Source organism: Homarus americanus, unplaced genomic scaffold (genome assembly GCF_018991925.1).
Source record: "Homarus americanus isolate GMGI-L3 unplaced genomic scaffold, GMGI_Hamer_2.0 scaffold30108, whole genome shotgun sequence".
Lineage (NCBI taxonomy): Eukaryota > Metazoa > Arthropoda > Malacostraca > Decapoda > Nephropidae > Homarus > Homarus americanus.
In genome coordinates, this window is record NW_024748109.1 from 3,826,825 (window position 1) to 3,840,743 (window position 13,919).

A 13,919-nucleotide genomic window follows, 5' to 3' on the forward strand; every position below is an offset into this window, starting at 1 on the left:
TACACGGTGAAGTATAATTTTTTTATTTAGCTCATAAAATTCATACAAATTATCCGGCCAGAATATAATTTACATTGCTGGAATTCTTACAATTTGATGATCATTTTGAATATAAACATCATAGATTTTGCATTAGACATACAAATTTTAGATATAATGTTTACTCTTGAGTAAATATGTTATCTTTTGTGCAAAATATATGATATTTATATTCAAAATATTCCTGGTCTTACAAGGAATCCAGCAATGTCAATTATATTATCCTAACTTTAGTCTGATTTATTATTTATTACTAAAAAGGTAAACAGTCTGGTATTCCCACACATTTATCTAGTAGGGACGTTGGTGGGGGGTGGGGGGGAGGGAGGGAGGGACCGGCGACCGACCATCTGTTACCGTGTGAAGAATATTTTTTTTTTTATTAACTGAAGATTTTTATTTTAGCTCATAAAATTCATACAAATTACCCGGCCAGAATATAATTTACATTGCTGGAATTCTTACAATTTGATGATCATTTTGAATATAAACATCATATATTTTGCATTAGACATAAAATTTTTAGATAAAATGTTCACTCTGAGTAAGTATGTTATCTTTTGTGCAAAATATATGACGTTTATATTCAAAATATTCCTGGTCTTACAAGGAATCCAGCAATGTCAATTATATTATCCTAACTTTAATCTGAGGTATTATTTAATACAAAATGTTAAAATTTATTTTTTTCACCCACTCTTTCTCTTGGTGGGGGGTGGGGGGGAGGGTTGGGACTGACCGCGCGGTTGGAAGAGGGAGGGAGGCAAGGTGGGGTACTTTGATTGACAGATAGTGTCGTGAAGAATATTTTTTTTTTATTAACTGAAGATATTTGTTTTAGCTCATAAAATTCATAAAAATTACCAGGCCAGAATATAATTTACATTGCTGGAATTCTTACAATTTGGTGATCATTTTGAATATAAACATCATATATTTTGCATTAGACATACAAATTTTAGATAATATGTTTAATCTGAGTAAATATGTTATCTTTTGTGAAAAATATATGACATTTATATTCAAAATATTCCTGGTCTTACAAGGAATCCAGCAATGTCAATTATATTATCCTAACTTTAGTTTGAGGTATTATTTATTACTATACCTGGTTTTCCCCCCAAAATTTCTCAGAGGGAAGAGCCAACAGTGTAGTGTGAGAAGAGGGGGGAGGGAGTCGTGTCCATTATTTGAATGGACATTAACTTGGCGACTGTATTTCTCTATTTCTCTAAAGTATTAATTGTGTGCATGTACCATCATAAAATTAAGATGTTATTTTTACTAGAACATAGGTATTGTGTTGGAAAAAGTGGAGTTTGGGGGTCAGCTGGTCTCTATTTCATTTAATCCCATATGTTATGTTATTCACTTTACGCGTTTCTCACTTTCCGCGGTACCCTGTGGGTTACATTAACCGCGTCAAGTGAGGGTTGACTGTATATATATATATATACAATCAACACCTTAACCCGCCAGGATTCGAACCCATGGCCCACGAGCCCATGACTGTAACCGGGGAACGCTAACTGCTGAACCACCAGGATACTAAAAGCAGTCCTAGACTTTGTTATATTTCACACAAAGCCTGTTCAACGAGCTTAAGGCGCCGTGAACCTCTAATGGGGACTACCCGTATCACGTAGGTGGTCAGAGTAACGTTTTACCAAATCCGGCTTCGAAACACGAGGATCCACATATATTTCATTAGCCCAATAAAGCACGCGGACTTCTACATACAATCAACACCTCAACCCGCCAGGATTCGAACCCACGGCCCACGAGCCCATGACTGTGACCGGGGAAGGCTAACTGCTGGACCACCAGGATACTAAAAGCAGTCCTAGACTTTGTTATATTTCACACAAAGCCTGTTCAACGAGCTTAAGGCGCCGTGAACCTCTAATGGGGACTCCCCGTATCACGTAGGTGATTAGCCCTTATTGGGCTAATGAAATATATATATATATATATATATATATATATATATATATATATATATATATATATATATATATATATATATATATATATATATATATATATATATATATATATATATATACACAATACCCGCCTAAGCGCGGTTTCACACTTAGCGTTTTATCATATACGCGGTGCCTCGCCAGAACTGAACTTTCACTTGCAGATTTTTTCCACACATACGCGGAGTGTCCGGCTCGAGCGCTATTTTTAGATTTGCCCACCCGCCACCCTGCCTGACTGCCTGTTTTAGCTCATAAAATTCATACAAATTGCCCGGTCAGAATATAATTTACATTGCTGGAATTCTTATAATTTGGTGATCATTTTGAATATAAACATCATATATTTTGCATTAGACATACAAATTTTAGATAAAATTTTTCTCAGAGTAACTATGTTATCTTTTGTGCAAAATATATGACATTTATATTCAAAATATTCCTGGTCTTACAAGGAATCCAGCAATGTCAATTATATTATCCTAACTTTAGTTTGAGGTATTATTTATTACAAATAAGTTAAGTATTCTGGTTTTCCCACACATCTCCTTGGGACGGTTGGTGGGGGGTGGGGGGGAGGGAGGGACCGACCGACCATCTGTTACCCGTGAAGAATTTTTTTTTTTTTTTATTAACTGAAGATATTTGTTTTAGCTCATAAAATTCATACAAATTACCCGGTCAGAATATAATTTACATTGCTGGAATTCTTATAATTTGATGATCATTTTGAATATAAACATCATATATTTTGCATTAAACATACAAATTTTAGATAAAAATTTTTCTCTAGGTAACTATGTTATCTTTTGTGCAAAATATATGACATTTATATTCAAAATATTCCTGGTCTTACAAGGAATCCAGCAATGTCAATTGTATTATCCTAACTTTAGTTTGAGGTATTATTTATTAAAATTTAGTGGTTTTCCCCCAAAATTTCTCAGAGGGAAGAGCCAGCAGTGTAGTGTGTGAGAAGAGGGGAGGGAGTTGAGTCCATTATTTGAATGGACATTAACTTGGCGACTGTATTTCTCTATTTCTCTTAAGTATTAATTGTGTGCATGTACCATCATAAAATTAAGATGTTATTTTTACTACAACATAGTTATGTGTCGTCAAAAAGTGGAGTTTGGGGGTCGGGCCGGTTTCTATTGGAATTAATCCCATATGTTCTGTTTTTCACTTAACGCGGTTTTCACTTAACACGGTACCCTCTGGGTTTTATTGACCGCGTTAAGTGGGGTACAACTGTAGTCTATAAATAAGATGGCAATGCATTGAGAGTAAAGTCCAGTGAAGTCTATGAGCCATGGTCCTGGTCACAAGGTTGCTGGATAAAAAAGGGTCAATTTGTATTCATAAATAGTTTTTTTCAATACCTGTACATCCTGAAATGAGACAAACTCTACTGACCTGCATATCTATCAGCTCGTGGAGGTGGAGCCAGCACAGGTGAAGTGACTGACGTTACTGATGGCACAGGAGATGATACACCTATAAAGTATTTAAATTAATATTCAGAATACATCAAACATAATATTAAGAATCAAACATTCAACACAAGCAATTAATAATTAATGTGACTCGAAGTATATCACATATAATGCCAACCACTGGAATGAAAGTACGCTCATAGATGTAAAAAATAAAGGCAGTCTATCTCTTAGTCACGTAACACTCACAGGCACTGTGATGCATGTGTTATTTATAATCTTGCCCAATTGGTACAGATATGAAAATCGTATCACCACAGAGAAAAAATAAAAAAAATCAAGTAATTCCAAATGATGCTTGAGATTTTGGCACGTCATTCTGGTAGGCCTCCTCTCTTGTGGTAATCCATCTTCAATTAGCTAAATGGTAACTGTCCATAGTGCAACACTAAAAAGACATCAGTGTTTGCTCAACCCACAAGCTGGAAGGTACTGTACAGTGAGTGGGCCCTTTAAATATTTTATCTCACTCTCCATTCCATACACTCACACACTCCATTGTGCAGTAATATTTGACTGTAAAGTGTTTATTTGTTTATATTATGATATTTCACTTGTTCAAACTTGTAAGCATCACGAATGTAAAGTGAATACGATAAACATCATAGCTATCTGTAAAAGTGATGAATAGTGTTGTAAGTGTTTTATAAGTGTCTATATGAGTGTTCGTAATGTGCTTACAGTAAGCACCCCGAGTACCGGACACCTGAGTACAGTAACAACCTGTCCAGATAATGACACGATGTAATGTGGATGGGATCACACGGTCCCACCACCCTAGCCCGTATCACAACAATATAAAGTAAGGAAGGATTAAAATCTATTCCCTTTTACTCAATGTTAAATCAACCTATAATTCAACCCTAGCTTTGGAGAAATACTAGGTACAGTATAATCCTAGATATAATTTATAGCAAGACAACAACAAGTCTTGTCTGTAACCATCACCACAACAGCTGATGTTATGAACAGTGTTACCATCTCTGAAACTGAACTCCCTCCAGTTACCTACCCCTATGAAAAAAAAGATAAAATAATATACAATAAATCCTCAAAAGTCCAGACCTTGCAAGTCCAGATTTTGGATAGTGTGGACCCTTTCAGGGCAAGACACGTTTGTCCAAAACCAAAAAATTTGTAGTTTGAAATTCCCGCCGCACACGGTCATTTGAAATTGCCACGAACAAGCAATCCCTTGGCCTCTTTTCTCTTTCGGACCCGTGAATGAGCAATTTATTCCCCCATTCTTAGAATGGATTCACCCATAATGCTGCACTACGACTGGTTAGCTATAAATTCAACACACATTCAACCACAGAAAAATAGTACATTTTAGGTAAAATAATTCAAACAATGATGATAATCCTTCTGGGAAGAGAGAAGACGAGCATGCATTATATGTCACACACGCACACACACACACCTGTAAGCCTTCATTATATTGAAGTCAAATTACAAATAATATACAGCTACTCCCCGACTTACAACCTACTCAACTTACGACCACCCGGATATAAAACCGCCTCAGTTGTACCAAAATTTTGTCAAATTACATATTTTCGAGTCCCAACGTCAGTGATTGCGCTGTGTACTGACAAAATTTTCGTTTGTAATTCACTTTAAAATGGCTGGCAATCCTAAAAGTGAGAGTTTTGTGGTGCTGAGAAGAAAAAGAGACACCCATTTTAGATTTTCTATGTATTATTTAAGCATTTTCGAGTTATTGTACGACCATTTCGACTTACGACCTGCATTTGGGTTCCTAACCCCGTCATAAGTCGGGGAGCAGCTGTATTGTCTTTTTTTCTATTATTCAATATTTATATTATTAATGATGAAACATACACCATAAGAGGCTGATCATATGAGAATATAATAAATGAATAAAAACAAACGTGAATGCAGTAATAAATAGTCCCCCCTCTCCCCACAACTGACAGATAAGTGATTAAGAGATTACCTTCTCTTTCAGATTGTCATGTTATTTGAAGTCAAATTATATATCACATTTTTCTATGATTTAATCCTGTATGTTATATTATTTATGATGAAACATACCCCACAATAAGCTGATTGTACAAGAATACTGTATACAGTGATCCCTCGGTTAACGAACAGTTCGATTAACGAAATTTTGGTTAACGAATTAGCTCCCATAAGGATCTTCAATTCGGTTAATGAACAAAACTTCAATTAACGAAATCCTTACGACAAACACGTGTTGTCGTGAGCATCAGCTGATTGGCTAGTCTGCCAATACAGTAATCTGTTCTATGTTTACATTTGTTTCTAGTGGAGTAAATATAAAGACGGTTGTGTTCTTGAATATTTTTGCATTTTTTATATTAAAATTATTGGTCATTCTAAAATTTTGCCATCCAAGCTCTGTCTACATAAAGTTTTTCAACTATTATTTTGGGCTCGATATATGTAACTTTATTCATTTATTGAAACTCATTTACATGCACACACTGTCCTAAGGGCAAAGCTGTACCGTACATGTAATCAAAATAATGTACAAAATGATTACTAAAATTTTTGTCTAGTGCAAACTATCGCATGTTTACATTCAAATTAATCACTATTTTATAAGAATTCCAGCAATGTAAATTATGTTCTCCCAGGTCACTTCTATGACATTTTACAAGCAAAAAACAAAAGCTCAATCTAAAGGACATAAATAAACAAATAAATACTCCACTAGACCTTCGACCCAACTGTCAAACATGTCACTGTCACCCCCCCCCCCACCACCACCACTCCCAGCAAGGGTTTGGTGGTTATACAGTAGGCTTTAAATTTTTATCTTATATAATATCACAGACTAAAGTTAGGAGAATGTAATTTGCATTGCTGGAATCCTTGCAAGACAGTGAATAATTTGAGTATAAATGTCATATATTTTGCACGAGATAAAAATTTTAGTACATTAGTGTACTGTAGTACATTTTAATGTACAGTTTTCAACTATTTTTTGGTAGATATACATAAATTTCTTCATTTATTTTCAATCATTTACATGTACACACCATACTAAAAGAAACATAAAAGAAATAAATGACCTAAGTGCAAATCTGTACTGTACATGTACTAAATGATTATGGTACTAAAATTTTTATGTCTAGTGCAAATTATAGCTTGTTTATATTCAAATTAATCACTATCTTACAAGAATCCCAGCAATGTAAATTATATTCTCCCAGGTCATTTCACTGACATTTTATAAGAGAGAAGCTTTGTCACTTAAGGATGGTTAAATAAACACACATAAGACCTTCGTCTCCAACTGTCAAACATATCACCTCGCCTCCTGCTCGCTCGCTCGCTCCCTGCCTCTCCCCAGCCAGGGTTTTAGGCTTACAGTTTTTATCTTATATAATATCTCAGACTAAAGTTAGGAGAATATAATTTGCATTGATGGAATCCTTGCAAGACAGCGAATAATTTGAATACAAACGTCATATATTTTGCAAAAGAGATAAAAATTAATCACCTGGATCATGTTACAGTAGTGATTATAAGAGTAAGAGTGTACTGTATATGTATGTATATATATAGTGACTTAAGGGCGATTTAGAGGAATTTTAGGAGTGTTTCTGACTTTATACGTTTTTTTTACTAATTTAGTCAGCAGGGTGGATATCGAGTTCTGGATGAAGGGTCTTTTCAACATAAGGCGACTCCAGGCAGGAACAAAGGTGTCAGCAGCTTCCATTACTGAACTTCAGTTGGCAGATGACCTCACCCTTGTCGCTCACACTGAACGCAACCTACAGGAGAGCCTGAACACCTACACAGATGTGCATGCACACTTCGGCTTTGAGGTGAATGTAAGTAAAACTCAGATTCTCTTTTAGCCTGCCCCTGGTACAGCCACACCTCCACCATCCATCCAGCTTAACGGTGCTACCCTCTCTAATGTTACCCACTTTCGGTATCTCGGCTCTTGCCTGATGAAGAAATTCAACATTGGATCAGATGTGCAGCTCAAGCCTTTGGCAGACTTTGTACCCATGTCTTCAGCTGTAGGGCTGAAATTATCTACAAAGTCGCACGTATTGTATATCGAGCAGTGGTAGTCTCCACCCTGCAATATGGCAGAAAGACATGGGTCACATACAGGAGGTACCTCAAGGCACTTGAAAATTTTCACCACCGTAGTCCTCCTAGTTTGCTGGGAAGACAAGAGAACAAATGCCAGTATTCTCGCTGAGATCAACTGTAGGAGCATCGAGGCTACCATTATCCATGAACAACTATGCTGGACTGGCCATGTTACTTACATGGATGACAGTAGACTGCCAAAGCAGCTACTTTACAGTCGCCTATCGAATAATAAAAATAACGTTGGTGGGCAACTGAAAAGATATATGGATAGTCTTAAGACAAACCTGAAAGTACAAAATCAACCCCCTCACCTGGGAGACGATTACTACAGACCGTAACGCCTGGAGGAGCACCACACAAGAAGGTGTCAATACTTTCGAGTTAGCCTGACTGCATACCGAGGCAGACAAGCGTCAAAGCTGGAATGACACTGTCCCCCACCCCTCCCACACTAGGTGTAGTCCTCCACACGTGCAACATCCATGGACGACACTGCCAGTCCTGTATCGACCTCTCTAGTCACCTCAGAGCCCACTAACGAAGGTGACATCCCTATTAACTCATAAAATTGTCTCATACCTGGATGATCGTCATACTCGATTCCGAGTGACAGCAAATAGTTTGTGTGTGTGATTTTGGGGTGTGTGTGTGTGTATGATTTTGGGGTGTGTGTGATTTTGGGGTGTGTGTGTGTGATTTTGGGGTGTGTGGGTGATTTTGGGGTGTGTGGGAGGTGTTGGGGTGTGCTCGGTGAGCTCTGGCCAAGAGAGGGGTTCTTGGCACTCCACCTGGATAATTATGTGTTCCCTTCCCATGGTTTGTGTGGTGCTTTATTTCAGCCTGACATTAGCCAAGATGCCTGGGAAGTACTTGAGTGATGTGGAGAAGTCCAAATTATTAACTTTGATTGGTGAAAATGTGTCAAGTGGAAATAGCAAGATGTACAGGACATGGCATAGCAAGAGTCAAGTGACTCTGATCAACAGCTGCTGCCTGCCCTGACTCAGATGCTTCCACCCAGAAAACCCATCCCAGGCCACCTTAGAAAGACCACAAAAGCTACAGATAAACTTCTAAAGTGTGAAGTACTCAAAAATCCTTGAATATTGGCAGCTGAGCTTAAGAAAGTCCATCTAAGTGTGCTGGAGAATGTTTCCGAGCAGACCATCCAGAATTGCCTGCAGAAGGAGCTGTGCTTCCCTTCCCAGTCTCCTGCCAAAAAACTGCTTCTGATCCCACCAAAGGAAGATGAAACAAAGGCTGGAATTTGCCGAGAAATACCAGAATTGGACTGCTGACGACTGGTCAAAGGTTATGTAGAGTGATGTGTCCACCTTTCAGTGTGTTACAGTGCATCAACGGGGGGTGAGGAGACCAGTTGGTGCCAGCCGCTATGACAGCAGGTTCACTGAGTAGTCTGTGAAACACCCTGATTCTGTCATGTTGTGGGGTTGCTTCAGTGGTGAATGTGGTCATGGAGTACTGTACTTTCTACCAAAGAATGTGACAATGAATGGTGAAAGGTATACAGTGGTCCCTCGATTAACGAACACAATTGGTTCCACAGAGTCGGTTGTTAACCGAAAATTTTGTGAACTGAATCTATTATTTCAATGGGATATTGGGTAATTGGTTCCAGCTAACAGAAAATGTATACATACAAAGTACTGTATACCGGTAATAGAATTAACAAAACATTAAATATAAACTAAATACAGTACTGTACTGTACAGTAGGGTGTGTCATACGGAGGCGAATTTTTTTTTTTTAGTTTGAAAAATCGGCCCATGGTATTAATGATGTAGTTCTATGTGCAGAATAATGTGATATCTTCAGATTTGAAAAGTTTTCATTTTTTGCTAGGTAAATTTTAACTTGAAATCTTATGAAAATTCAGTATTCCCACCCTTTTATCAACACCACTAAATAGCTTATTTAAAGTAAAGTAAATGTATCAGGTTAATTTATTAGGATGAAAATGATCCAGAATAGTGAAACGAATGATCTTGACACATTTATTAAATTTAATATTCCTTTAGAAAACAAAATCATCAAATACAAAAACCGGTTTTACTACTACGACCCGGTGTTGCTGCACACCATAGAGAACATGTCTTTCTTGCTTCTGTTTCTACTCATCACCTCCCTGTTGACCACCTGAGCTCGGATGTAGCCTTCCCTCCTCTCCTGGCTGTACACGTGACTGCTGGCCTCGCTCACTTGCTGTACACAACGCTCTATACTCTGGGTGTGCGAGGGCCAGGCAGGGACATGCATGGGGTTGTCCAGGAAAGCTCTGACTTGAACATTGGTGAGGCTGCAGGTAAGAGGGGCTCACTGCCAGCCTGGATGTTATCCAGATCTATGAGATCAGTGAGGGTCTTGGCACCTAGATTGACTTCAGGAGTCTTCCGGACCCTGAAGATAAATCCAACTGATTCGTCATGCCCAGATCCTCTCATAAGTCTCATATCCAAGATCTTTTTGACTGCCACTCTTCTCTCCTCCTCATCCTTACTGCAGAGCATTGTCTGCAGAACTGCCTCGGGATGAGCATACCAGGAAGATCTCCTCACAGTCTGCTCCACAATCTGAACAACCTTCCTTGGCTGACTCCTCAGGAGCTCAAGCTGGAAGAGAACATGCCTCGGACCTTCGGAGAATGATGACTTGACCTTGGTGTTGAACCAATTTGGCAAGTAGACACTCATGATGAATTGGACAATAAGTCTCAGGTTGTGAAGCTGGTTCCCTTTCAGTTTATGATGAGCGACCCAAATTCTGCAGAACCTGAGAGCCGTTGTGAGCCACCTAGAATGTGAGACTGGACCTATCTGCAGGTAAGCAAGTCTATCAGGCATGACCCCAGTTTTGATGGCACTGCAAATCATGTAACCATAGTACTGGTCAGTACTCAGGTCGCCAATGACAGTATGTGCAAACTCAACGAGGTGGAGGGCCAACTGTGATTTTTTCAAAGCTCGGATTTATTTCTAACTCAGTGGCAGAGTCCAGCATCTTCCAAGAGGACCAGACCATCTGTTGTTTGAAAGAGTCTTGCCATCCAGCTCCTGGATCAGATGTCTGAGTGGCAACTCGTTGGTGTGGAGGTCACAAACAATCCAGACCAGCTTCCTCCCAATCTTCCGCTCTATCCACTGTATGACCCCCCCTTGCCACCCTGTGTTCGTGTTGGTGCTGTCCCCTCCAATGGCCTGCAGGGTCTGGTCTACGTTCCTCTCTCTGAGCCAGTTCACAATGTTATCTGCCACTATCTCAGCTGGTTTCCTGATGTCATCTTTCTCTGGAGTGAAATGCCACAAATACTTCCCTCCTGGTTCACTGCAGCAGGAGTAGTGTTCCTCCTTCACCATGGCCGGGAACAACTTGTCAGAATCTCCAACTTTCATGAACACTTTGAGTGTCTCCATCGCCTCCGCCAAAGAACAAACAAATTGATTTCCATTTCTCTTATCCCATATCAAACTCCTCTTTACAGGTTACTGACAAGTTTCTCCTGAGCTCTCCTTACTTTGTTATGATCTATCACCAGGTGAACATCATCAGGTGTTATCAAACCACCGTCAACCCAGGCAGCTATTGCTATCTCTGCAGTTTCTCTGAGACCAGTGTGGTGTCGCATGCTGGCCAGAGCTATGCTCGGGATATCTTTCCTATTTCGAATCTTATGCCTGGAAGGTTTGGGATCATTATTTTCTGGGTTAGGGACAAAGTCACCATTCTCCTGGTCAGCACTCAGATCAGCCATGGGGAATCATTAAACTCTGAATCAGCTTGACTCCAATCATCGGCCTTTTTTACCTCACCCTGGGCCTTCTCAAGTCTCTTTTCCTCGGCAACTCTTCTCCTCTTCTGTCTCTCTGTGGCAGCCTCCTGTCTCTTGGACTCCGAATATCTTGGCTAGAAATCATGAGAGCCCCTATACTACCAGTCTTTCCTCTCTGTGCTTTGACAAATGCCAGTTGATCACAGGAATCTTCAGTTCACGCTTGCAAATACAGGAGATGTGGGCCTCGGATTTACAGTCACGATCGCATCAAACTCAGGACAGAGAACAATTGGGCACTTGCAAGTAATTATGTCAAATAACTGGTCCAGTTGCTTGGCAAAGCTGTCCTTAACTGCAAGTTTTCCTCTCCCAAGAGAGATATCTCTTGCCTTTTCCCAACTGGCTAGCAGTCTCTCACTAATCTTCTTCTGACTTGTTATGACTGGAGGCTTGAACTGAGCGTTAGCCAGAGTGTACTGTGCCAAGACAGCTTTGGTCATATCACTGGCAATGTCTTTGTTTGTGTAAGTTCTTTGGTTCTTTTCACTGATTTGCCTGATTAAAACACCGTATCTCAAAGCATCTCTCAATGTAGGCAACTCCGACTTCAGGAGCTCTCTCCCAGACCCAAGATAGTGACTGAGATGGCTGGATTTTTGGTTCCTCGTCCTGACACAAGCAGCCATCGCAAATATTATCAACTTATAAATGCATCAGAATCTGAAACAGAAAAAAATATTGTTAGTTGGGTTGTTAAAGAATGAAGTCAGAAAGCAATGTTCACTATTTAATTGTAATGCACTAATGCAGCTGTACGTTAGATTTTCGATAAATTTCACGCTAAAATTTACCTAGCAAAAGGTTGCAAAATATTGAAACTGAAATTATTTTCTGTTTATATACACTAAAATCTACCAAAAAAGTGATGGGCCATTAGTTTTAGCTGATCTTCCCTCCTATGACACACCCTACAGTGTACAGTACAGTATACAGTACAGTACAAAAAACAACAACAATATAATACTGTATTTTATCTTACTTTGAGGTGTGTATGTCCTATTACCGGCAGCTTTGTTTACATATTAAACAGCTGATTGCAGAAGCAGTCGATGATGATATGCCATATTCTTTACAGAGTGCATTGGTTCTAATGCCTTCTTCATGTTTCATAATAATTTCTGCACTTTATATTATCAATATGTTAACTAAATTTCAGAATGACCAATAATTTTAATGCAAAAATACAAAAATATTCAAGAGACCAATAAACTTGATGTTCACTCCACTGTAAACAAAGTTAAACTGAGAAGCGTTGGTGGGTGATTCAATCAGCTGAAGGGCACACAAAAACTGTTCCCTGTACTGTGTATATTATCAATATGTGAACTAAATTTCAGATTGACCAATAATTTTAATATAAGAAATGCATAAATATTCAGGAGTACAACTTTCTTGATATTTACTCCACTGGGAACAAATGAAAACATAGAACCAATTACAGTACTGTATTGGCGGACTAACCGATCAGCTGATCAGCTGATGTGCACGACAAAGCGTGTTTCTCCTAAGGTTATTGTTAATCGAAGTTTTGTTCGTTAATGGAACTGAATATCCTTATGGGAGCTAATTCGTTAACCGAAATACCGTTAATTGAACCATTCGTTAATCGAGGGACCACTGTATTGAGGTGTTAGGGGACCATATGCTCACATTTTATGACAGCCACAGGTGCCCCCTTTTTATGCATGATTCTGCCTCATGCCACATGGCCAAAAAAGTGACTAATTTTCTTCGAGAAAATGATACACAGGTTTTGGATTGGCCAGGCAACTCGCCTGACTTAAATCCAATTGAAAATTGTTCGTCTTACAAGAAAAGAAAGCTTCATGACTGTGACGCAGCATTGGTGCCTCGCCTCATCAACTCCTTAAAAGAAATGTGGCTACACAATATGGATGCAGACTATTTCAAGATTCTGTCAGCATCAATGCCCAAATGCCTCCAGTTGGTCATTAAAACTAAGGGTAGGATCATCAAATATTATATCTGAAGTACTAATACAAATATTTGTTTTATTATATTCCTACTTTCACAAGTTTTTTGCATACCACTAACTTAAAAAAAGAAGAAAAAAAGAGGGTATCGCAGTTTTTGTGGACATTGTAATATGGTTTATGAATGCTGGGAAAGGAGGCACAGAGAGTTGTGAGTTTGCTTCAGACATTTGACTTACCATGTAAGCCGTTACTTTATATCTGTGATAATATTCACTACTTTTTTTTTATACTTTACTTGTTTTCATTATTTTATATTAGAGTAAACCCTCAATAGCTAGACATTTGATAACTCAGAATTTCATATAACTCGGCATGGATATGGTCTTGGAATGCATTAGTACAGTGGTCCCTCGGTTAACGAGATTTCGGTTAACGAGTTACCTTCCATAAGATTCTTACCTTCGGTTAACGAGCAATCCCTCGATTAACGAGTTTCTTACGAGCC

The 13,919-nt window shown here is 38.7% G+C and overlaps 1 protein-coding gene across 3 annotated transcripts in view; it reads right to left on the reverse strand.

Annotated features, from left to right (window-relative positions):
* LOC121880178 (F-BAR domain only protein 2-like) overlaps positions 1-13,919 on the reverse strand; it is a 291,016-nt gene that overhangs the window by 40,444 nt on the left and 236,653 nt on the right. For all 3 annotated transcript variants that reach the window (XM_042387303.1, XM_042387304.1, XM_042387305.1), the window contains one exon: positions 3,441-3,521. In XM_042387303.1, the coding sequence (XP_042243237.1) occupies positions 3,441-3,521 (81 nt within the window). The remainder of the gene's footprint in view (positions 1-3,440; positions 3,522-13,919) is intronic.